Here is a 27,385-nt window from a genome sequence, read left to right as displayed (position 1 = left end):
AGCACGGAGCCTCAGGCGGACGGCCCGGAGGCCGGTCAGGGACGGAGCACGGGAGCTCAGGAGATGACCGCCGCTTCTGCAGCTGTCCCGAAACATGAAGGGGCGCAGACCTCAGCCCTGGACGTGGGGCAGGAACCAGAGTCGCAGCTGCCGGGACCCCCGACGCCGGAACAGGAGTGGCGTCTCCCGGGACCGTCCGGCACAGAACAGGAACTGGCGCAGCGAGGACCCCCGATGCCGGAACTGGAGTGACCCTCCGTCGCAGGACAGGAATGGGAGTGATGAGTACCGGGGTTGAAATGATGAATGCTGGGGTTGAAATGATGAATGCTGGGGCCCCCGACGCCGGAACAGGAGTGGCATCAGCCGGGACCTTCCGGCGCAGCACAGGAATGGGAGTGGTCCGTGTCGGGACCCCCGACGCCGGAACAGGAGTGACGCCAGCCGGGATTCTCCGGCGCGGGACAGGGACTGGAGGAGACACTGCGATGATCCCCGACGTCGGAACAGGAGTGAGGTCAGCCGGGATTCTCCGGCGCGGGACAGGGACTGGAGGAGACGCTGCGAGGATCCCCGATGTCGGAACAGCTGTGACGTCAGCCGGGACCCTCCGGCGCGGAACAGGAACTGGAGTATACGCTGCGAGGACCCCCGACGTCAGAACAGGAGTGACGTCAGCCGGGATTCTCCGGCGCGGGACAGGGACTGGAGTATATGCCGCAAGGACCCCCGACGTCGGAACAGCAGTGGCGTCTGCCCTCCGGCACTGGACAGGAGGGAACTGCGACCCAGCCAGGACGGGGGAAGGCTGCGGCCCAGCCAGGACTGGAGGTGGCTGGTGCCTGTGAGCAGGCTGCAGAGGAGAGGGGTTCCTGCTGTGGACGCCCTCTCTCCAACGTCTTCCACCCACAGCAGAAACTTTTTGGAGGCTGCGGGGTCCCCCAAGAGCCAGGTGGCTTCCTGCGTACGGGTTTGAGGATGGGGCTGGAGGCTGGTGGCTGAGAGCAGGCTGTAGAGGTGAGTGGTTTTTGCTCCGACGTCTGCCACCCACAGCGGAAACTTTCTGGAGGCTGCGGGGTCCTCCAAGAGCCAGGCGGCTTCCCGCGTATGGGTTTGAGAATGGGGCTGGAGGGTTGAGGAACTCCTTTAGTCTGTGCCGTATCGCCACAAGCTGTGGGACGAAATGGCTCACCAAAGGTTGGTCCTTCAGCCATGCCTCAAAAACAGAGATCTCTTCCCGAGTCTCTGCTTGGTACCGGATGCCCGCTGAATACAGCTTGTCCACCAAGAAATCATAATACAAAATGTTTTCGTAAAAAAAATCCATCTCTGCTGGGTCCATATCTTTGGTCGGATCGTTCTGTCAGAGTTGCTGTGGCAGTTGGACCCAGACGCAGAGTTTAAACTTAAAGTGTAATTTTAATACAAGGGACAGAGTCTTTAACGAACAAAACTGGGAGCACAAAGGGAGAAAATACAGGAAGCTTACACGGGGGGTGCAGAGGTGCAGAGGCTCAGGAGACACGGGATACAGAAATACAGGGAGAGCAGGGCAGGAGATCCGGACAGGAGGACAGGACAGGAGATTAGGACGGGTAGATACGAGAACACATACGACAAGAGACATACGACGACGATCCGACAAGGACAAAGGGAAGAACCGAGGCTTAAATACAGACACACAGGGAAGGCAGGGGCAATTTGACACAGGTGTAACACATGAGGACTGGTGCAGACAATCACAGACAGGAAGTAAAACTAGATATGAGACACCAGAACCCAGACTACAAAATAAGACAGGAAACAGAACCCGGAGTGAGAAAACATGAAACACAGGGATGTACTAATAAACAGAAAACACTTTGGAAACATATGAAACTAAACATTGATAAGTTCAAAACCCTGACATTTACTGACCAAAGTGAAGATATTTCTATTGCAGAGACACCACCTTTATAGTTTATTTTTCAGTGTAGCTAGATTTATGGTCGTGTGAGGCGCCATGCTAGGTTGTAGCCTGTTACAGCAGCTCCAGTTGGAATACGGTGAGTGCAGCTTGTTGTTTTTCACGGAGACATGGCTGCATGAGGATTTCCCGGACCACAGCATGGAGTTACCCGGCTTCACTACTGTTCGGGCGGACAGGGATGTTATACAGAGTAGTAAGAAGAAGGGAGGAGGGATTGCATTGTATGTGAGTGAAAGATGATGTAATCCCAGACATATTAATCAGAAGGAGCGTCTCTGTAGCCTGGACATTGAACTGCTAGCAGTGAGAATGCGCCCATATTATTTGCAGATGGACTTTAAGTCCGCCATCCCTTTCGCTGTTTACATTCCTCCATCAGCTGATGCGACTGTAGCTAGCGTCACAACTCACTCCACTGTTGCAAGGCTTCAAACGCAACATCCCAATGCTTTTATAGCCATCACTGGAGACTTTAATCATGTCACACTGGACAAAACTTTACCTTAACTGCCCCACAAGAGACAGTAAAACACTGGAACTTCTGTATGCAAATGCTCTGGTTGCATACCCAAGTATGTCCCTCCTGTCCAGTGGCAGACTGCATCCACAAGGACTGTGAGGATGTGGACTCAGGACGCCACTGAGGCACTACATGACTGCTTCGAGTCCACTGGCTGGGATGTGCTTTGTGAGCCACATGGGGAGGACATCAACAGCATGTCGGACTGCATCACAGAATACATTAAATTCTGTGAACAAACCACCTTGCCGGCCCGGACTGCACACTGCTATCCCAACAACAAGCCCTGGATCACCTCTGAGCTGAAAGTTCTTCTCAACAAGAAGAAGAAAGCCTTCAGGTCTGGGGACAGAGAAGAACTGAGGATCATACAACATGACCTGAGGGGAAAGCATAGACTGTATATAAAGATGGACATAGTGTCCGTGACGTCACCCATTGTTTTCTGAAGAGTGAAAATGAGGCTCTCAGTTGGCATTTCACCCGGCGCCATCTTGCCGGTGCCTGACTCCTCCTAGTTCCTGGCTAAAATGGTCCTTGCACAAAAACAGTGCAAGGAAACCTCTAACTTGGTGCACTATAAAAAATATTATGGTTGACCTGTCTCGATAGCAAATTTTGTTGGGTGATATACTGTCATAACTCTAAAACCATTTTAGGAAAAATTATATTAATTATAATAAGGTCCCAGACCTTATTCTGTCAAACAGTCCCGGACTTTTGACACATGTACACGTATTACCCTTTAAGACGCGATCGTCACCACGAATTCAGATTGTTTAACGCTACAATGCTGAAAAAAGCCATCAACCAGCAGTCACGATTCCAAGGTCCCGGACCTTAGTAATCGCCCTGCCCTGGTATGATGCCGGCAATCAGCAGCCTTACATCAGATAGGAATCAAAGGACCCAATTGTTTGATTCAATTTGTTCACTAAATCGGGTTAAAAATATTCATTATTTCTGAATTATTTCAGAGTCTCACCATAAGGACAACGACGGTCCGTTTGTGTGGAGATCCCAGTGGTGACTGTTTGGGGACCCGACGGTCAGCCCTCTCGTCTCTGTGTTTCACTGAGGTAGAGGCTGAAATACTTTTTCTCTCAGGATGATCAGTCACCTTCCGTTCGTGGCTCCAGACAAGTCACACAAGGGATCCCACTTCTGACAACAAGTTTGTGATGGAAATTTGACCTGGTGAGACTTCTGAAATAAAGAGGCTAGAGAATCATAGTCTTTTAAGTATACTTTATTCCTTGCAAGGAAGGTCAGACAATCATACAGCATGCGAAGAGCATTCTGCAGAGGGAATGACAAAGAAACAGTTGCAGTATGCTTTTTATGCAGATGCAATGAAGAGATGTGTGTGTGTGTGTGTGTGTGTGTGTGTGTGTGTGTGTGTGTGTGTGTGTGTGTGTGTGTGTGTGTGTGTGTCAACTATGTGTTGTGAGAACTACTGTATGTGAACTGAGTGAATAGTAACATCCCAGGAGATAAGACACAAACACATGCTTACAGTTGGCAGTCATTGCTAAGTGTCATGGATAATATCGAGTCAATTTCTTTATTCATAATGGTTGGTAAAAAATAAAATTAACACTGTTATCACAACAATGTTCATCTTTTACTTTGGTTTGGTCTGTATTTATATAGGGCTTTTCTGGTCTTGATGACCACTGAAAGTGCTTTACAGTACAGTTTGCCATTCACCCATTCACACACACATTCATACAGTGCATCTATTAGCAGCACTTTTCGACTTGATACACTTTAGATAAAAACCCAGTTTAAAATTTGTCTTCTTTGCCATACGAGACAAACCACGGTCAGCACAGCTGTGTCCTTCAGGCTCGTCCGTCCCTAATAAAATGACAGGAAACATAAAAGTATGGCATTATTGCAGAGGAAGTGTTACTTATAAACAGAGTTTGTGTCCTAATATTCTGGGGATATTCAACTATGTATTTGAATATGGTTTTGGATTAAACAGTGTACTACCAAGACAATGAATGTGCAGTATGGAGTTCTTCCACATTAAAAATGTTGCATATATAATTTAATGCATTATGTATTATGTGCTATACTTTGCTTTGATTGTTTGTAAGTTATAAGAGCAGGTCTGTACCTGGAGTCAGTGGTGTAGTGATGAATCTCAGTGTTCAGTCTGGTTGGAGTCCAGTTCTCCTCATGTTGGACATCCATGGGTGCAGGCTGTCTGAGTCACCTAAAAGAAAACTTTACACAAATACACAGATATATAAAGTCATACATGTGCCAGGTTAACTCCTTCACAGACTTAAATAAAAGTTTATCACTTCAAAGTTCATCAGATCATAATCACTTCACTTCAGCTTAGGAAATGGGTGGTGGACATCAGCCTCAGGTTATCTATATGACTGTCTATTCTAGTAAAGTTACACTTCCTATTATTTATTTATATGTGACAAACAAATACATTATTCTTCATGTTCACTTATTTATACCCCCGAATGAAAGATTCATTTAAGTCTGCCTAAGATTAACGATGTAAAAACTGAATGTAGCCGACAGGTTTAGTTTTCACTAACACGTTACAACACATCAACACCAATACTCTGAATAAAGAGCTTTAGGAGACGTAATGCTACTTTAAACAGCTGCTCTTAAAATGCAGATGTAACTTTTAATATTCACATTTCAGTCGATCACAGTAAATCTGTTTCTGCAGTATGATAATCTAGGTTTGTGGTAATATTATTAAACTATTTAAATTCAATGTTATTTTACCATACAGCTGCAATAACAAACTCCAGCTCAACCAGTTTCACACTGCAGCAGCTGCACTAACGTTATTTCTGGAACAATAATCTAATATGACACTAATACTGAAGTTACTAACAATAACGTAGTCAAGTCAAATAGGTTGGCGAGAAAAACAACTTTACATAACCATAGATATCTAACGTGGTGGAGCTTATTCTCCAAACACACACAGTCGCCTTCAGTTTAAAAGATTCATCCTCATAAACTCTAACGCTTCTCTCTGCTGCGTGGACTGGTTCATGTCGGTGTTGTGTCAGTTTAATAACTCCTGTACGGTCCCGTTAGCATCGCCATTACTGCTGGTATCTTGCCTGTAGGCTAGCGGAGCTAAGCTAACAAGCCAGGTACAGAGACACCGATACCTGCTAATCACTACTAACACATAAATAAAACACTGTATTTTACTTACCACAGAAACGGGACAACCAGCCGGACAACAAACCATATTATTCATCCGATATGTGCCTGAAAACTTCCCCACAGACTCTGGTCGTGTTAGGGATAGGGATTAGCCTGTTAGCTCCGGTGAAGTCGAGCATACCACAGGCTAGAAGCTAGAGTGATCAGCTAACGGTGACGTCACATGTCCATTAAGTGATAATTATGCATAATTTCAATCCTCTATATTATCTAAACCTAAATTTAAAATGGGAGTCAATAGGAATTGACCAACCCATTTCACCAACCCAGTGAAATCTGACGTGTTATTTTTGCACCAGGTTGGGCTCCACTATTGATATCAGTTGACTTATGCCATGTTAGTATTACATCTGTGATTGTGAGTTGAGGTCTTGTTAATACCACCTCAACTCATCCAATAGTCATTGTACTTGTGATCACTGCAACAAAACTGAACTAAACTGAAACACAATTTCATTACTAGGGCAACGTTGTAGCACTGAACGGGCCCGAGCACACGCAACTCGGGACCTGTTGCGGTTGGTGGAGAGAGCGATCGGTGAGCGGGCACATGGCTCCGCGTTGCATGCGTTTTGCGCACTGCGGCAAGGATAAACGCTTCACTTCCTGCGTACGTCACGCGACATCGATCCTTGCCTGCTAATTGCGCATTACGGTCCACGCTTTTAATTGCAGATAACATGGTGAACATTTTATGTAAATGGAATGATAGTTGTAAAACAAAGCTTACTTCCTGTTGCCAGTAGGTGGCGCCATCACTATTATTACATACAGACTAATAGATCTGTTCAAGTAGGGGCTCTCATGTAGCGTGAGCAATTTTGTGTCAATTGGACAATGTGCAGTGGTGTCACCACAACTTAATTTTCATACTGATCAGTAGGTGGCGCGATGACCCTGAATGAATATTAATATATCGAGCTGTTCAGGTCAGGAGTTTGATCATAGGTCAGTATTTGGGGGCCGGTTGGATAATTCAGAGTGGATTTACAAAGTTTCATGGCGAATCAGTAGGTGGCACTATGACACTGAGGAAATATTGACACATAGAGCTGTTCAGGCCTGGACTCTGATCATGTGAAAGAATTTTGGTGGTGATAGGACAATGCACAGTGGAGTTATGACAACATCCTCTCCTTTGGCGAAGGATGAACCTTCGCCGCACCTCAATGTTTTCACGGTTTGAGGAAATGTCACAATTCTCACCATGGTCCTATGACTTGACTGAGCTCTTTTGAGCTGTATATTGTAAAGCAGCCAGGAGCAGTGCATCAAAGTATAAAACATGTCACTTCCTGTCGCCAGCAGGGGGGGCTTTGACGATGAGTCAATATTGACACGTGGATCTATTCAGGGCGGGACTGTGAATGTGTGAATGAGGTTTGAGGCTGATGGAACAATGCACAGAGGAGTTATAATAAATCCCTCTTTTTTGGCGAATCATCGAAATTTCACGCCACGCCACGGTCACACCGTGTGATGAAATCGTATATACCGAGGTAGTTTATATGTCCATCTTGTTGAGATGACACTCATCTCAATATGAAGTTGATCTGATGAAAGCCCTGGGATAAATTAGTCAAAGTAAAAATGTCTAAAATGGTCAAAATGGCCACTAAAGCCAAAATGGCGGGCTTCCTGTTTTGTCTACCATATCTATCCAAGAGACTTTTTTGTTTGTTATGAAAAGACACATGGCCCTACCGATTTTTGTACATGTCGGCCAATCGTGGTGCCGGGGTAATAATCCCTCTTTTTTGGCGAATCATCAAAATTTCACGCCATGCCACGGTCACACCGTGTGATGAAATCGAATATACCGAGGTAGTTTATATCTCCATCTTGTTGAGATGACATTCACAGAAGTTGAAGTTGATCTGATGAACGCCCTAAGACAAGTTCGTCAAAGTAAAAATTTCTAAAATGGTCAAAATGGCCACTAAAGCCAAAATGGCGGGCTTCCTGTTTGGTCTAGCACAGCCATTCCCAAACTTAAGAATGCCGCGGCCCAATTTGAGAACTGAAAATTTTTTAAAGTGTGACATTGTGTCACTTGTAACTCACCCGATGTGAATCACCCCTCTCATCGGGTGAGTTACAAGTGACACAATGTAGCTGGCTCCGATACTCTCTGTTTTTAAAAAGATTCTCGAAGCTTGGATAAATATTGTCCATGTTTAGTTTCTAAATGGCAGCGCACTTTACATGGCCCCAGGGTCTTGTTAGCTAGCATCTCAGCGCACGGCGCACACACAGGCTTGGGGGTTGTCCTCTGGGCCAGCGACAGCTACTCACTTAAGTCCTTTCTGCGAGTCCTCTTTTTAGTTTTGAATGATTCAGTTAGATTTTCTGATTCCCCTTCGTCATTAGCAGCTTTCCTCTGCTCGACCCAGCTCACAACAAAGTTCTCCCTCACCTATGATTCCCCCGCTAATGATGCGTTCAAGTGTCGGTCAGCAAATACAATGACACCTGCTATATGTCAGGTAAAATAAGAACAACGTGGAATTTAAATCTCATGGCTTTGTTTCATTAACTGTGATGATACATTTTTTTTTAATCAACCATAAATGTTTTGTGGTAATTTATTGCTTACTTACAAATCTGAAACTTTTTTATTTATGCATTTTCTGATGACCTCTCACAGCCCACCTGCAGTGGCTTCACGGCCCACGGCCCACACTTTGGGAATGACTGGTCTAGTATATCTATCCAAGAGACTTTTTTGTTTGTTATGAAATGACATGTCCCCACCGATTTTTGTACATGTCGGCCAATCGTGGCGCAGGGGCTGCACTTTAGGGGGCGCTATTCAGTTATTTTGCCACTCCCATTCTTTAAAACATATGAATGTCTGCGGGGGGGGGGGGGGGGGCTGTTGTTACACAAATGTAGTTTGAGGGAGATTGAACCATGAACACTGAAGTTACAGCAATTTCGTATTCCACGTTGAGTTGATGAACTTTAACGCCACGCCACTAATATGCCGTTTGACGAAAACTCACAGTAATCTTATGCCTTCATTAGCAATGTCTTGAGACCCTTTTGACATAGTTTGACATGGTTGCGGTCAGTGGATGACGAGGAATACATCCAAGTGTAAGACATGCAAAAAACAAGACATTTCCTGTTGCCACCAGGGGGCGCTGTGATTTTAAGTCATGATTTCTGTGTAGATGTCATCAGGCCGGGACTCTTGTCTTACATGTCTAGTTTGGATTGGATTTCGATTGGACCATGTATGTCCGGGATACACAAGCTCGTGTTTTGATGGCGTGTAATCAAACTTTGACGCCACGCCACGGTCACACGTGTGACGAAACCCCCAAATCCGAGGTAGTTTATATCTCCACCTTGTTGAGACAACATTCATCTCAATATGAAGTTGATCTGATGAAAGCCCTGGGACAAGTTCGTCAAAGTAAAAATGTGGAAAATGTGGAAAATGGCCACTAAATCCAAAATGGTGGGCTTCCTGTTGCATTTTTCATAATGCTCCTTGAGACTTTTTTGTTTGTCTGGTCATGATACATCTGTGTACCGATTTTTGTGAAGATTGGTCTAAGCTAACCGAGGGGCTCTTCCTTAGATGGCGCTGTTGAGCCATATTACAAATACTTTTTAGGGTTTTGAATTTCCTGCAAACTTTGGTGAGAATTTGAGCATGTCTAGGCCCTGAAAAAGCCCCAAAAGGGAAATACAAATCCTTCGAAATACAATAGGGCCTCCCACCGGAGGTGCTCGGGCCCTAAAAATCCTTACAGTTTCAATAGGGCCTCCCACCGGAGGGGCTCGGGCCCTAATAATGAAAACAATGTAAAAAATGCAATTGAAATAGTCCGTTTTTATAGATTTTTAAGGTAAGGCAAGTTTATGTGTACAGCACATTTTAACAACAAGGCAATTCAAAGTGCTTTACATAGAAAAAGGTCTTCAGCTCTGATCTTCTGTAGAAGTTTGTGGTAGTCATCTGAAGGAAAGGGGGCATATTGCTGCTCCAGTCACTGCAGTGCAGGCTTGTGCTGTTGAGAGGCAACCCTCACACCGCACAGAGGAGCTAATAACAAAAGTCTAAATGTGGCAATAATCTTCTATATCCACAAAAGTATTGTCCAATTGATTTGCCAGTATCCAGAAGCTACTGATTGTACTTTCCCACGACAGTAAAACAAAAATATCAGTAGAAAATTGCAAGCAAAAGCGTAACATAGTACAGCCTCCAAAAGGACCTTTAAAATACATCCACATCAGTCAAAACTGAACTATATAATCCAGTTCCCTGCCATATATGCAAAAAAACGAATATGTCATATCGGCTTGCAAAGATGCAATGCATGGCTGGGAGCAGCATGGAGAAGAAGAAATCGAAATAACACAGACGACGCGTTCAAGGCAGAGCAAATTGACAAAGATGTTTTGACCCCGTGTTTGACATGTGTACATATTTGTGCTTACACAGAGGACATCTGTTTAGAAGATGGTCCTTCAATGTGGTCAGGACCACATTTGTGTTCACACTGCTAATAGAATGTGGGCAAATGTGTCCCAGAACACCTCAGAATGTGGTCTGCCATGATCGGCAGTGTTGTGCAAGTTCACACCTCTCATGAACTAGTTCAAAGTTCAGTTCATACAAGTAAACATGAATAGTTCACGTTCATAGTTCACCATTTAACTTCTGAACTAGTTCTTAGTTCAGTTCATTTCATAGTTTTAAGGTGGAAAGTGAGAATGAAAGACTTAACTTGTTTTTTAAAGAAAACTTTATCCATCACTACCCCTTGCCTTAAACTGTACTTCATATGTATCAATTCCTAAAAGAAATGTTTTTTTTTATTTTTTTTAATTATTGCTAATTTTGCCTGTTTATTTATTCATACCCTGCACGAGTTTGTCTACCTGTTGCTGGGAAATCATACCCTTGAAGGCTGCAGACAATGTGGTTTGGGTCATTTGGGGCTGTTGGCAGGGGGTGTTGGTCTTTTTTTGACTTTCAATTACTTGGAGATAACTTTTTAGGCTAGCTGGATGCTTCAGCTCCACATGCCGTTTTAAATTAGATGCGGATGAGGCTGACGTCCGGACTTGCTTTTTCAGCGCAGGACGACACAATTTGCACAGAAAGGTGAGATTTTTACTGTCGGAATCTTTATCAGACATTGTGTAAAAATCCCGCAAATAATAATAAGGTGCATCGGATGTAGTCGCTGAGTCTGCGTCTCTGCTTTCACTTGCCATTTTTATATGAGACCGAGAGCTGTTGGAATACGTTGCTTGTTTGGACTACATGTGTGTGCGATGAATCATGGGTAACGTAGTGCGAAGTCGAGTTAGTTGGTTTAGGTTAGGCTACATCGCGGAAATTTTACGGGCACTGAGCAACGACATGGTGCAAGCGTTCGATTTAGACAGCGTCTCTCCTCAGGAGAAGGAAAACATTCCGTAACGTTTTAGCTAGACCTCAGATAATATGAACGTGTTCACCGTTCAAATTCATTATTTGTCATTAAGTTGCGTTCAGTTCATCGTTCTCATAAAAATGAACGTGTTCAATGAACGCGTTCTTTTGAACTCGTTCATGCACAACACTGATGATCGGATTCCTATCCGATCTGAGTGCGATCACATCCGTACTTAGAGCCGTCCACTTGTGATTTTCTCAAAAACCACATGTTAAATACCAGGTGTGTACAGGGTCTAACAAAAGATCACACTAGCAATATGAACATTGAAAGGGACCAATATAATTAAGGCCCTAGTGGCTGAAAATGTGTAGAGTTTGTTAAGTGGACTGCATTCACATATTGCTTTTCTAGTCTTACTGAGCAGTCAAAGATTTCGCATTCATACAGCACCTCCACGTGCAGTGCTTTTTTCTCACATTAGGGTGTCTTGCCCGAGGACACATTGACATGTGGACAAGAGTCAGGGACTGAACCATCAGCATCAGTCAGCATTCTGGTTAGTGGTTGACCCGTGCTCTCTCTGCCTGATTATTATTATAATTGACATTTCCCTACAAAGAAAGTAAGAATTCAAATTTCAGCTTGACCTTAAAAGTACGATTTTAACTTAAACCTCCCACTTCTCCTCATTCCTAAGGTGACACCTTTTGTTCTTGGAAAGAAGGAAGCCTGGCGTCTGTGGCGTTTGCTGACATTTCTCAGTGGAAGTCAGTTATCTAAGCCAATCAATATTCAGTGTCAGGAGCGGCACAGTGCTCTTTTGCCTCTGGGAGCAGTGACAGAAAACATCGAGCATCAAAACAGCCCGTGACCTAGTTCTTTGCTGGCCTGTGGTTGCTTCACCGTGACAGAGAGCCAAAGCAGTGTCACATCAATGGCCAGACTGTGTCCACTGTAGCCAATGATATTTAACTGAAGTAGCTCAATGTTTTAATTGTGTCAATTTCAGTTCAGGTGTTGAGATGGCATCTAGTTTTTTTTTAAACATGAAATCCTCTCAGGCTGTTCTTATAGTAACACTAATCCTGCTCACCGCTTGTTGCCCCTGGAGCTTTTTCCTCTGGTCTACCTTTTTACTGTCCATCCCAGTAAAGGAAAACATCAAATGTGTATTACACTGATTAGGTGAAAAGAATATTATTTTTACATTACTACACTACTACAGTTATTTTTGTTTCATTTGGTTTCTGTGACATATGTTAAGATATTTAGATGAAGGCATGCAAGTGACTGTAGCATGAGGCCCAGTGTTTCATTTTCTATTCAATCTGCTGGAGCAGAGAACCAGCACCACACAGTGATGTTTCTTTCTAAATGTTGTATTTACTGTCCAGTATATACAGTATGTCATAATATACAGTAATAAGAATCATTTTTGTTAAGTATTAAGAAGCAGATTTTATTCTCAGAGCATCAACCCTTTCACTTAATGCATTGCAGTTATTTTTCCCCAGTACAACATCATTTGTAAAATAAGATAAATTAAATTTGAAGAAAAATATATTAATCAACCTGTACTTACACCATGACCGACATTACCTTTGTCCAAAGGTAAAGGGCACAATAAGTTAAATGCATTTTTCCCAGCAAGACACTGAGACTGTGAATTCACTGAACGAACTAACTTTATAAGAGCATAAATCTATTGAAGCATATTTTATTTCCGCAGGAGATCAGATGATTTAGTCCATGTGGCATGTGCTCAGTCTCTGCACTGACTGTGTTTTTCAGCAGTCCAGGACCATGACTACAGGAAAATAGATTATTTGAGTGTGTGGCTTCTTAAATTGCCTGTATGAGCTTAAAAGACTGCAAAATTTCCATAAATCAGTGACAAAACTCTGAGCAGGGCAGCAGACGAGTATTGTTAAAATCCCCTAAAATAAAAATGTTGTCGTACTTTGATGTAAAATGAGATAATTCCTCCAGCTGAGTGCCCAAATCCTGCCCACCTCCACATCCACTTTGGCTTGATGGCACAGTATTCCAGTCATGTATTAGAGAACAAGAGATAAACTATGTGATGGTAGACTGTATGAAAATATGATCTCTACATTGCCGGGACTGAATCATATCCTAAATGTATTACAACATCCTCATGTTAACATTACAAATCAGGTTACATTTAGGTTTACATAGTAATAATAATGTCTGATGACCAATTAGGAGAAGATAATCAGAATATTTCAGGACGATGTGTTCAAGTATAAAAGTTGGTGCATAAGGCAGCATGGCAGGCTGAGCTGTGACATAAAACAAAGTGAATTCCGCTGATTTATCCCTTCGGGATTAATCCAGTGTGGCAAACAGAGCGTGGGGCAGCCTATACGGATTATGTGTGCTGGACTTAGTTGGCCCACTCTCTCCTCCTCCTTGCCCTACTTTTCATTGAATCGTGCACAACAAGAACTCTCTCTCTATATATACTGCAGGAATGCAGGGACAGATGGAGCCAGTGGGAAGGGGATGGCGCCACAAAGAGACAGAGTGAGCTCTACATTAGAGGAAGCTGCCAACACCAGTTTTTACTGAAATATAAATCATGTCCCAAAATAATGATTGTTCATTTATTATGTCAATGACTGAGGGTTGAAGATCTGAATTCCAGTTTGGTTCACATATCTTAAGTGTTGATATTCAGCAGCATATTGTGTTTAGTCAGTTGTGTTCTGACAGCAGAGACTGAGGAGCTGTCATCACGAATGTCTAGTCACGAAAGGAGGGCACCATATACTGATGCCCCCACCCCCACCCTGTCAGCCCACACTGTCCCAATTTCCCTCCCATCAGCAGCACCAGCCAACGGCAGCCTGCCTCCATTTCAAATGCACTGCTCTTCCTTATTAACCAATATTTTGATTTAGTCTTTTAAGCTCCTTCTCCCTGGTCTCTCACATCATGATGGATGTCTTCTTGGTAGAATTAATCTGCATAAAGGTAGCTGGTTCCAAATCCTACTTCATTTCAAGTCTGTTAGATAGAAATTAGCAAATGGATAACTTATGTGCAAAAATAGTACTGGGCAGAGTTTAACATTTCAATCAAAGAGTATTTTTAAAATTATGCAATTATTGTAGTATGGAGTATGAATAGATTGCTTAAGAAAGGTATATATACATGTGTTGACTTTTTATCCATGTAGCAACATTAGCATTCATTTGAAATCAAATATTGGTAAATGTTTTGTATTTATATAGCACTTTTCTAGTCTTGATGACCACTCAAAACGCTTTACAGTACAGTTTTTTCTATGAGGGGCAATTCAGGGTTCAGCATCTTGCGCAAGGAGACTTCGGCATGCAGATGGGGAAGAGTGGGATCGAACCTCCGACCTTCTGGTTGGAGGACGACCGCGAGGACGACCGCTCTACCCCCTCAGCCCCAAAATGGCAAATGGACTCTATTTATAAAGCACTTCTCTAGACTTCATGACCACTCATAGTGCTTAATGATCTTATTCATTCGTACACACACATTCATACAGTGCTTACTATATTTAGCACATTAAGACAAGCAGACTATTTATCATTTTGCTCACTGACACAGCCGTATATCCCTTTTCTTCAGCTCTGGTTTTGGTTTTTACAACTCCTGAGAAAAATATCTGACTCCTAAGCTGCTAATTGCTGCACTATGTTCACCAGCGGCTGACTATGTTGTTGATGCTGGACAGTGGGTTTATCAGAGATTTTTGGAGGAAACAGTTCGTGAAAGTGCAGAGACTGAACCACAACAGTGAAGTTGAGCTAGAAGACAACAAAAAGCACAGTAGAAGTGAAATGAACTGCTCAGTTAGTAATAACTGTCTGTGAGCTTTTCAATATGAGTGACTCATACCCATCATAGATAATTATTGATCAATTATTGTCGATATTGAAATATTGATTACTGTAACTTTAAATTAAAATTAATATACTTTCATGCTAGACAATTATGTTGATGCATGCACTGTGTATCTTATGACTGCTATTTACATATTTAATGTAACATTTGAGAACTTTAGCTTAATTTATAGGAAAGATGTTTTTATTTCTAAGATGTTAGTTGTCGAAAGAAGTAGTGTTGTGGTACAAATACCAAACCTTTGGTATCGTATCTGCAAGTTCTACATCCATTACTAAGTGAGTCGACACTAGAACAATTTCAGTTTGCAGTGGAAACAGGAAACACTTTTACAAACTTACTTACTTGAGTCAAAACACAATAATTTGTGACAAATTCCTTGTAAATGGCTGATTGAAAGTGTAAAACATCACAAGTTACTTCAGCACAGATATGTATTCAGATATTGAGTGTTCTCTGTCCCCCCTGCTTCCTTCTTGGCTAAATCTGTAGGAATTGGTTGCTGGTCAGTGCTCATGACCTCTTTATTCCTGTTTAGCAGCGGCTCTGACACCTGGCTCGTCGCTCCCTTCCAGTTCCTCATTAATCGCTGCTGATACTAACAGGAAGCGAGCAGCCGGAAAAATGGGCCATTTGGATTCAACAGTGGATGCCTACATTCCAGCCTGACACAGAAAGCTAAACTCTGTATGATTAAGAATATTTTCTTGTTGTATAACCTTATACATAACATCTAAATGACTGTACATGGGCTCATTCTTAAAAGCAGTTTCAGTGTAAACAAAGCACATATTAACACATGGTCAATTTTAGGAAACAATCCCTGTTGGACAGGATTAGTTTGTTACTGAAGGACTATCTTGACCTAAGGCAGGGGTGTCCAAACTTTTTTTCCCGAGGGCCACATACAGAAAAATATACGAAGGACTGGGCCACTCACTAGACGTGAGGTACCGTACTTTCCGGACTATAGAGCGCACCTGTATATAGGCCGCACCTGCTAATTTTTTAAAGAAAAAAGAAATTGTACATAAATAAGCCGCACTTGTCTATAAGCCGCAGGTGTCCCCGTTGAAACATGAGATATTAACGTGGAAAGATGTTACAGGAAAGTTTTTTTTAAACTTTTAATTAAATACATGCCGGTAACATCCACAACAACAACACAACATACGCAAATTATTTTTTCAGAACAGTGCTTTTAACAGTACTAAAGTTGTCTGCTTCAGTATCGGAATTAAACAGCCTGAGGTTATGTAATTCCTTCGTTACACATTTTATCGGCGAAAATATAGGAACCTACCAGCAAAAGTCATTAATTAAATAAAATCATTTAAATTAAATAAATGCCGGTAACATCCACAACAACACAACTACGCAACATACGCAAATGCTTTTTTTCAGAACAGTGCTTTTAACAGTACTAACGTGAACCTACCAGCAAAAGTCATTAGTAATTAGTCACTATCGCCAACGAGTCAGTTCTTCATGCTGCCGTCTCCAGCGTCTCACCATCGATTCATTGACGTTGAGTTTACGTGCAGCAGCTGTATTTCCTTCTTCGACAGCCAGACGGATCGCTTTTAACTTGAAACCCGCATCATGTGCAGATCTTCGTGTCTTTTCCATGATGAGGGTGCGTGCATGAAGCGCAAAATGGATGATCTGAAGAATTAGGTTTAGTTTGCCGAAACAGTTTCATTGGTCCACTGTGACCTGTTCGGCAATTTCATTGGTCTGATATGACTAGCAATCGTACAACATGTGGCGCCTTACCCACAATTCTCAGGTGCACTATGTCACACACACAACAGCTTTCTTAAAGGGGCAGGCCATGCCTGCAACACTATGAAAATCCATCAATAAGCCGCACCGTTGTAAAAGCCGCAGTCTCACAGCGTGTGAAAAAAAGTAGCGGCTTATAGTCTGGAAATTACGGTATACTGCCTCACTTCTCATGCACTAATATTGGCAAAATCAATCAAATGCAGGTAAATTACATTTGATAATTGAACATGTTTGAAGAAAAAAAGCCTCCATCATAGCTCTCCATTAGTAGATTTTCATTTTATTTTTTACAAAAAGGTTGGCAGGTCATTCTCTCAGTGACAGCCTCAGATTGGTTCTTAGGGTGCTGATCCCCCTTCATTGTCCTGTATGAAGGGAGAGACAAGAAGAGAAATAGGGGATGTGGATATTTCAAGCTTATTACACAAATAAATTATTGGGCTTGTTAACACATCAACTAACGTTTGTTAAAAAATTGTCATCAACTTTAATTGACTGAATTTATTAAGTCATTGGGCTTATTAACAAATGAAAACTGTGTGTATATTTTTAACTCACCTGTAATGGGAAGAATGTTGCGCTCAGTGGGAGCAGTGATGCTGCGCTTTGGTCTGAAGGATAGCTGGCAGGTCAGGAGTAAGTTTGGTGGTTGAGATGCGAAGGACGTCACGGAGATGGCTGTCGGTCGTTCTGGTTCTCAGTCTGCTTTTGTTCAGCGTTAACAGAGAGAATGTCTGCTCACAGATGTATGTTGAGCCGAACAGACTCATCATTCGTTTTGCGTGGCGTCTCATCAGAGGAAACTTGGCCTTTTCCAAGCTCCAGTAGAAGTCAGGTAGGGAGAGAAGCTGATGCTGATTCTTCAGAGAATCATCACACTGAACTTCGATCAGTTCTAATTGCAGACTCTCCTCCACTTCTTCTGCATCCATTGAAAACGGAGCCGCAAACAGTGGGATTTCCTCAATGACAGAAAAATCTTGGAAGCGCTGACTGAATTCTGTCATGAGAGATGTGATCACAGACACATATTCTCCCATTTTTGCAGAGAGCTTGGCATTTGGAAATGCGCATTTGATTTCGGTCAGCGCGGGGAAGTGCGCTACATTGAAGTTGCGCAGTTGTGACTCGAAGAGACGGAGCTTCGCACGGAATGCTTTCATCACGGCAACACTCTCATTGCAAATCAAACAAACACACTTCCCCTTGGTTTCTATGAAAAAATATTCATTTTTCCACGAGTCTGAAATTTTCTGCACTCGCTTGCAATCTTGCGTCTCTTCAGTTCTGGCATTTGTGGTGACCCTGAGCAAATTTTTTCTTCGATTGCTTGCTTTGTGGAGACGCTGCCTTGTTCAAGACAATACCGCCACCTAGTGTTTAAACTAAGAAGTGCACTACAGTGGGCCACAGTGGGCCATATTTTTAGACTTTGATACGGGCCAATTAAAAATGGATGGTGGGCCGCAGTTGGCCCGCGGGCCGTTGTTTGGACACCCCTGACCTAAGGTATACTACAGCAGTAACTTATTTTAGAAGAGTTGACTACCACTTCACTCTTCACTTCCTCGCGAACATTAAATCCCCAGGACTCCTGCACTGTCCTCGCGATGTGCACAGGACAGCCCGATTCAAGTTTGTTTACAATGACCATACGATCTCCCCGGTGGTGTCTGACGACGTCATCACAACAAACCACACGTGCATTCCAGAAATCTGAGACCACTCGTCTGTGTCGACAGCATCATTCCCTCCCCCCTCTACCTCAGCATCTACCATCAACACCGCAACTTTTATGTTACAGAATGCATGCTCCCTAAACTACCAAGCGCAACTCATCCATGACATCACCAGGAAAATAGATTTTCTCTGTCTAACTGAAACTTGGCAAAACCAACTGGACTTTCTCACACTAAACCAAGCCACACCCCAAGGTTACTTTTAAATTCAACAGCCCCACTCTATGGGCTGGGGTGGTGGTCTGGCCATAATACATAGAGCCGTCTTACTGGTTAAAGAGCTTCCTGTACCCAATACCACCTTGTTTGAATGTGTCACCCTAACTCGACCCGCACAGGTCCAGGTTGTCCTTATCTACCACCCCCACAAAGCCTCCTCCGCCTTTATGTCTGAGCTGTCAGAGCTACTCACCTCGGTCTGCTCCATGTCTCCATCTACACTCCTGGGGTCTCATTTATAACCGTTGCGTACGCACAAAACGGGGCCTGAAACGTGCGTACGCCACTTCTCACGCAAACGTTGGGATTTATAAAAACAAACTTGACGGGAAAATTTGCGTATTTCCACGCAAACTCTGACCCATGCATACGAACGTTTTGGAGACGGGAAAGTGGCGATGCAGACCTGAGGTGGTGAACTGAAGCAGATTATTGATCCACTTCATCATTTACATTAAAACCAACAGCTTTAGTTGTGCTCGCGCGACATATCTGTTCCACACAAACCTTTTAATTTAAAAATATATAAAACAACTCACAGCAAATTACGTTCAGATTCCATTAAACAGCGGAGTTACAGAGCCGAGTCATTAACAGTTTTTAATAATATCTTCTAACACTGTGCGTGTATCATCAAATCACTGCAGTGAACATGACTGTGCCATCAGACGCACAGAGCGCACAGAGCACACTGGAGATCACTTACAAGAAATGAAGAAACTTTCCAAATAATATTGCAGAGTGGAGGTGAGGATCCACTGATGTGAGGGAATCGGTTCGATGCTCTAAATAAATAAATACTGCCGTGACACTGGTGCATGATTCTGCGTGATGGATGCACGCGAATGGAAGGATGAGGAGAAAACGAGGGTTCAGCGGTGTCTGATCAGCTGATATAGATTCTATTGATCTGTGATCTTTGTGCTGAACTGAGTCCAGTAACACACAGATCGACCGATGGAACCGAACCATCCCAGTACAAACACGAGCATATAATAATAATTCTGTTAAATTCTATAGAGAGGGGACATCACAGCTGTCTCTGAATTTAATAATCCTGCAGTTTTGGATGATTAAATTATGAACATGAGATACAACAAGTTCCCTCACATTCTGACAGTGTGTTTTTTTTGCCTCCACCTTTGAATTGGATCTTTTTTTATTTCAGGCTCGGTTCTTTCTATCGTCTTCACTCTCACACACTGTATTATCCACAGCAGCAGCAGAGTATCAGTGTATTTTCTTTATTAGTGACAAAACTGCTGTCCCATAAAATCACTCTTCACCTCCACCTCACTAACAAACACCTCAATGTCAGTTTCAGAAAGTTTTGCTTCCTCTTCTCATCGCTTGATGCCGTGACTCCGTCAGGACTCTCGGTGGAAACCCATTGGTCAGCAGGATCATTTAATATTCATGCCGTGCTTTGCATTGACCATTTATGGTTGAAAGTGGGCGTGTGGAGGGCGGATTTGGAAGTAGATCCACGTACGAACGTTTCCAGGTGGACTGTGATTTATAAAGCCAACATTGCGTTCAGGTGTGCGTGCGCACCGTTTTATAAATCAGAATTTTCTTTGGCGTACGCCATTTCCAGCTTTTGTGCGTACGTACACTTTTAGTATGAATCCTACGCACTGTTTTATAAATGAGACCCCAGGTCAGTGATTTCAATATTCATGTTGACTCCACCAGCTGCACACTTACCACTAAATTCCTACTGGACTGCTTCAACATCACACAACATATTCAAGGTCCCACCCATGCCAAACGTCACACACTGGCACAACCCTCTCCGAACTGCAGTGCCTTGACCTCCACACCGCCCTCTTACCTAACCCCCCATCAATTTTAGGAACACCAAGACAATGAGTGCACCAGCCCTGGCAAACCTACTGGCTACACACCTGGCCTCAGACCCCCCCAGCACCATGGTTGATGGCCTGGTCACCCATACAACACTGCTCTATATCCCTCAGTCTCGACTCACTGCCCCCTCAAACTGTCTGTCTCCTTCACCTGCCCAGCCCCCTGGTTCACCACTGAACTTTGTGCCATGAAGGCCTCCGGCCATCAGCTGGAGTGGCTCTACAAAAGATCTGGCCTCACTGTCCACCTGGAGGCCTACAGAGACCATGTGCGTTCATACAAGGCAGTTCTCTCACACACCAAGACACAGTACTACTCCTAGTAAGGTTAAAACCGTGAAGTTAAAATAGTTAAATTAAAACAGTAAAGTTAAACCAGTGGAGTTAAAACTGTGAAGTTAAAATAGTTAAATTAAAACATTGAAGTTAAAACTGTGATGTTAAAATTTCACCTTTATATTATCTAAACTGAGTAGTGTCAGTGGGCAGTTTAGGCAGTGGAATTTAATGCACAGACTTTGAGAAACTATCTACAACAGTAAGAACCACTGTGTTACCCTCAGAGTCCGGGAGACTGGTGATGAAGTCAAATGTGTGACCAGGATACATATTCCAGCACCTTCTACTGCATGTTGGGCCACCAAAATCTCTAGCGAAGACTTGCCAAGGTTCATTGACCCCCCGGGTGAGTCTGGACGCATGAGCCCACTGGAGAACCTGAAAGTGGACAGACACAGGGACAAACAGCTTCCCCCTAGGTTCGTTACCTGGGGATGGATGTTGATGGAGGGCCTCCAGTACCTCTTGCTCAACAGCAAACCATGCAGTAGCGACAAGAAGCTGGCTGGGAAGGATGTTGTCAGGTCTGGAGGGTTCCCGCTCCTTGACAAACTGAAGTGACAAAGCATCTGGCTTAACATTTCTGGAACCTGGACGGTAGGAGAGAGTAGATGTTGAATTGTTAGAAGAAAAGTGCCCATCTTGATTGCCTGGTGGTGTGTCCAAACCAAGAATGGTTTATCTCTGTGGGAGACAGACAGTGAGAGAAGAAGACAGGGGTGCAACTTGTTGTTGAAGCATTGTGACAGAACAGCCCCCACATTAGAGGCGTCCACCTCAACCACAAATTGGAGTTGAGGATCATGTGTAATGAGGATTGGGACAGAGGTGAAGGTCATCTGGACAAAAGCTATTCCTTCGAGGTGTCCCATTCCACTTTTGATTCTGCGATTCAGATCTCAGCTCTTAGGTGTATTCATAGGGTTTTTTTCAGGCATTCTTTCTATATAGTGTTCTGAAGCTGAAATCACAGTTTTCAACCATTCAATATCTTATATAGTTTATATAACAACTTTGAACAGTGACTGTGCATCTAAGTAATCACTTGCAGATACAAGCTATGAAAACAAACAGTGGCGACTGGCCAATAGAGGGCGCTAGGGCACCGCCCTCCCTTGTGGAGAGTGTGTTTTTTAATTAACTGCTGGAACAGATACAGCATGGACTGTTACTGGAGTAAGAGATATGCAACATAAAAATAAAGAAACATGAGTCTACGAGGGCACACATGGAAAATACAATGGAGCTAGCCATGTTAGGCACAACTAACATCGCTGCACATCTGGATGAAGATCAAAGGATTGGAGTGAGAAAACACAATGAAGAGGTGGATAAGTTGACTATGTCAAATTCTGCGGCGCATTTGAACTGGCTTTGCGCAGCCACAATGAGACAGATTCCTCTGACAACCGGGCGTTTGCAGGGGTCTGGTAGAGTTTGTGGCTTCATTGGACACTGCGTTGGAGGAGCATCTCAAGACAGCTACCGTATTTAAAGGCACATCAAAGACAGTGCAAAACAAACTTTTGGACTGCATGCTGTCAGTTCTTAAAGATTGCATTCTGCAGCCCCTGTCCCGTGTCCCTCGTCGGCGGAGAGAGGCCGGAGGAACTCACACACACGGAGGCACGGAGCTGTAAAGCTAGTCGCTTTAAGTTGAAGTTTATTTATGTTTCTTGAAGTGTGTTTGAGATAATAAAATGTTAAAACCTGAATGGTTCATCTCTGGCTGCTGTGGTGAGAGCCCCTTGGCATGGTCTACTGCCACAGAGATATTAACCAAATTATAAGGCTCATTATATCGAAATATAACACTATTATTTTAGGCTCACTACACTGTTAGATAACTTACAATGCATCCGGAAAGTATTCACAGCGCTTCACTTTATCTACATTTTGTTATGTTTCAGCCTTATTCCCAAATGGATCAAATTCATTTTTTTCCTCAAAATTCTACACATAATATCCCATAATGACAAAGTGAAAAACGTTATTAAATTTTTTTAAAATAAAAAATGAAAAAATCACATGTATATAAGTATTCACAGCCTTTGCCATGACACTCAAAATTGAGCTCAGGTGCATCCTGTATCCATGGATCATCCTTGAGATGTTTCTACAACGTGATTGGACTCCACCTGTGGTAAATTCAGTTGATTGGACATGAGTTGGAAAGTCACACACCGTCTATATAAGGTCCCACAGTTGACAGTGCCTGTCAGAGCACAAACCAAGCCATGAAGTCCAAGGAATTGTCTGTAGACCTCAGAGACAGGATTGTATCGAGGCACCGATCTGGGGAAGGGTACAGAAAAATGTCTGCAGCATTGAAGGTCCCAATGAGCACAGTGGCCTCTATCATCCGTAAATGGAAGAAGTTTGGAACCACCAGGACTCTTCCTAGAGCTGGCCGCCCGGCCAAACTGAGCGATTGGGGGAGAAGGGCCTTAGTCAGGGAGGTGACCAAGAACCCGATGGTCACTCTGACAGAGCTCCAGCGTTGCACTGTGAAGAGAGGAGAACCTTCCAGAAGGACAACCATCTCTACAGCACTCCACCAATCAGGCCTGTATGGTAGAGTGGCCAGACGGAAGCCACTCCTCAGTAAAAGGCACATGACAGCCCGCCTGGAGCTTGCCAAAAGGCACCTGAAGGACTCTCAGACCATGAGAAACAAAATTCTCTGGTCTGATGAAACAAAGATTGAACTCTTTGGCCTGAATGCCAAGCGTCATGTCTGGAGGAAACCAGGCACCGCTCATCACCTGGCCAATACCATCCCTACAGTGAAGCATGGTGGTGGCAGCATCATGCTGTGGGGATGTTTTTCAGCGGCAGGAACTGGGAGACTAGTCAGGATCGAGGGAAAGATGAATGCAGCAATGTACAGAGACATCCTTGATGAAAACCTGCTCTTCCAACAGGACAATGACCCTAAGCACACAGCCAAGATAAAAAGGAGTGGCTTCGGGACAACTCTGTGAATGTCCTTGAGTGGCCCAGCCAGAGCCCAGACTTGAACCCGATTGAACATCTCTGGAGAGATCTGAAAATGGCTGTGCACTGACGCTCCCCATCCAACCTGATGGAGCTTGAGAGGTCCTGCTAAGAAGAATGGGAGAAACTGCCCCAAAATAGGTGTGCGAAGCTTGTAGCATCATACTCAAAAAGACTTGAGGCTGTAATTGCTGCCAAAGGAGCTTCAACAAAGTATTGAGCAAAGGCTGTGAATACTTATGTACATGTTATATTTCCGTTCTTTAATTTTAATAAATTTGCACAAATTTTAAACAAACTTTTTTCACTTTGTCATTATGGGGTACTGTGTGTAGAATTTTGAGGAAAAAATGAATTGAATCCATTTTGGAATAAGGCTGTAACATAACAAAATGTGGAAAAGGTGAAGCGCTGTGAATACTTTCCGGATGCACTGTAGATATGAGTATTATATCCCGTTTTTTGCAGAGAGCCTTAGAGAGCCTTAGAATTCGTACACACTGCCTTTTTAATACCACTGCTAACAGTTTCAATGAAAACACTGAGACTAGATTAAGTTAACATTAGTCATGCTTTGGGGTAAAAAGGTCACGTTTATGATAGTTACTCTTCATGATATTTGCAAACGTTACAGTTCACTCAGGGGAACTGTAACATTTGCAATGAGTTCATCGGTATCGCATTCCAGCAAAGAAGTGTGAATACTTCCACGGCTGTGGCAATCGTAGGCGGTTTCAGCGCGCCTTTGCCCCCCTAATTGCCTGTCTGAGGGTCGCTTTTCCATCATCCATTTTTTACTTAAAAAAGGTTAGGTGGGTAAACAGCTAATTGTCAGTTAATGAGTGTCGGGTGTGGACGATAAAAAAAAAAGTTAACATCATGAACAAGTTTGAGGACGATTGAATAATTGGTTGTCAAGAAAATCAAAGGACAGTCAGTTTGTCTTTCTGTGAGTATTTATGTAACACCACAACTTTTTTCATTTTTTCACAGACTTTATTCACACAGTCTCCCTTTTCCCTAAAACAAACTAACTTGAATTTCTTGCTGATTTTAAATATCACAATTTTAAGAAACTCTTCACCCTAATTTGAGCCTGTACATTTGCCAGTTAAATAGATAAAAACTCTAACCTTTTCATTTTTTTCCTTTGTAGAAATACTAATGGATTCAACAACAGCAACGGCAGAACTGGGTTGGACCATCTATCCATCACAGGGGGTGAGTGGAACAATCAGAATCTATGCACACTGAAGAGCACTCTTATGCATACTTGATCTGTAATTTAGGATTTTCTCAAGGATTTTGAATTTTTGCTTCTCAGAGATTTCAAACACATGGACATGTTAAAGAGGAGAACAGATGATTAGGGCTTGTTTTTCCAGATTCCCGACACATGTTGTGCAGTGTAAAAAATCAGACCAGCCAACCTGACCAACCCAAACCCGAATATTATTTTAAGAATTTTGTCCGGATTAGGTATCAACAAATGCTCAGCTAAGGGTTTACCTGCAGTGCTGTGTTTCCAATGATGTGCTGGTCAAGATCAGATACCTCCCCTCACTTTACCCTCTCTACTGAGTTTGAATATGTCTTTTTACGTCATTGTCCGACTTTCTCTCAATATAACTTCCACTGAACGTGTTACTGCATCCCAAGTATAATTTTTTCTGTTGTTTTCTATCCACTGCAGACACTACTAAATATGCAGCTTTTTTGTTTGCGTTTAAGTCCGGTGTGCTTCTGTCTCTTGATTTAGTTCAGATATTCTTGAAGAAGATGACGCTCAAGGCCCTTTAATGTACACTTGATCTGGGATTAAGTTCCATATTTAATTTTAGGATTGACAGGTGCAGTCTCACTTTATTAAATCGTGGATGGTAACAATCTATATTCACTGTTCCTATGGTAGGATGATTTGAAGATTTTCTACCGAGGTTGGCCTACAATCTTTGAGCAGATTTGAACAAAATTGCGAGGAAGCTCCGTCAAATCTTGTGCCGCCTCAGCCTCCTTCCCACTAAATTCTGTGGAAACTTCTAGTGATGTTTGTCCAAGGTGAAATTCTTCACTATGATTGGTTGATTATAAAAATAATCGGGTAGATTATTTGCGATAGTCCCACAACCTGAGGGAAAGGTAACGACGCGCACACACACTGACTCCGCTGCGCTCTCTCTCTCTCTCTCTCAGACTCAGCTGACATCTCTTACTCGCAACAGTTTAAATGCCATTTTGTTTGAAATTATGCCATAATATCAATACTGATAATCACATAATGAAAGATACTTTTCTTAATACTAATCTTCAGAGCACCGGGCAAATTCATCAGCCGCCCCACTCACTCTTTTCCTCCCACGCATGCACGCACACACACTCACAAACAGTGATATCGAACAAAAAAAACTGCGGAATTGGTAAACTTAGTCAATGTATGGAGATCTAGAGGAGATGGCAGTGCGCTCTCGGTTTGGCTTCATACAGTTGGCACAGTGATGATAGACAGACAGGAGCAGTAAATTACTTACAGAGCAAACATGTTTGAAAAGACTCCAAATTAACACTGTAAGTGGACTTAGTGGTGTCTGCCCCAGACTTGGTGGCGCTGTGGCCGGGCTGTGCCCCCTCTCCCTCAGGCTGTGGAGTTGTTCGTGGTCCCTGCATCTGTAGCCAGGTGGAATTTTTTCAATAAAACCATGTTGTTGGAATGGAAATAATGCTTCAGACACTTGCATAGACCACTTACTGTATGGGGTCTATGTTAGCAGTGAAACCAAAGCAGAAATACTTTAAAACCGTATACTAAAGCATTTGTGTATTTATTGCAAGTCATATCATCATCGCAATATTCAACATTATTGCATATCGCATGTTTTCCTAATATTGCGCAGCCCTACTTTTGAACAGTACCTGTTCAGCAGTCATCAGTGTAAAAAGCTGAACTCACACAACCCTGGGCTCCAACATTGGTCTTGATGGAAGATGAAAGGATTTTATTCACCTTAACAATTTGGACTCTGTTCATGAGGAAAGAGGCATACTAAAGCATCAAATAGGGATTCAATCCCTGCTGAACCATCTTTGATACCAAAATATTATACATTATAATATATACAAAAAAGCAGAAGGAAATCTAGAGAAAGGGCTCTTGCATAGGTGTTGGGTTTATTTAAGTTTATCTTTTGTTGTACTGACAAGATATTGGAGCAGAATTATTTCGAGAGATTTCATAATCACTGAGGTAAGAGCTATTGGTCGGGGGTTAGAAAATCCCCCTTAGAAAATCCTGTGCATGTCTGCAGAGGCTTGAAAAATCTAAATGGGTTTAGTTGTAGATGAAATTTCATTATTTTCATGGTATCCCACACCTTTTTGGGGTTATAGGCTTCAAGGCATCTTCCAAAAGTTGTCTGTGT

At 43.0% G+C, this 27,385-nt stretch overlaps 1 protein-coding gene across 9 annotated transcripts in view; it reads left to right on the top strand.

Annotated features, from left to right (window-relative positions):
• The window catches only part of LOC117764397 (ephrin type-B receptor 2-like), a 95,467-nt gene that overhangs the window by 13,188 nt on the left and 54,894 nt on the right, over window positions 1–27,385 (top strand). For 6 of the 9 annotated variants that reach the window (XM_034590115.1, XM_034590112.1, XM_034590111.1 and 3 more), the window contains exon 2: window positions 25,126–25,190. The exons of 1 other annotated variant lie outside the window; for it this stretch is intronic. In XM_034590115.1, coding sequence (XP_034446006.1) covers window positions 25,126–25,190 — 65 coding nt within the window. Of the gene's footprint in view, window positions 1–10,846; window positions 11,142–13,036; window positions 13,043–25,125; window positions 25,191–27,385 lie in introns of those variants that run through there. 2 more of the 9 variants (XM_034590118.1, XM_034590116.1) reach the window with 2 other exon arrangements.

Source organism: Hippoglossus hippoglossus, chromosome 7 (genome assembly GCF_009819705.1).
Source record: "Hippoglossus hippoglossus isolate fHipHip1 chromosome 7, fHipHip1.pri, whole genome shotgun sequence".
Lineage (NCBI taxonomy): Eukaryota > Metazoa > Chordata > Actinopteri > Pleuronectiformes > Pleuronectidae > Hippoglossus > Hippoglossus hippoglossus.
Note: the sequence above shows the minus strand (reverse complement) of the source record. Positions and strands in the feature narration are given on the sequence as shown.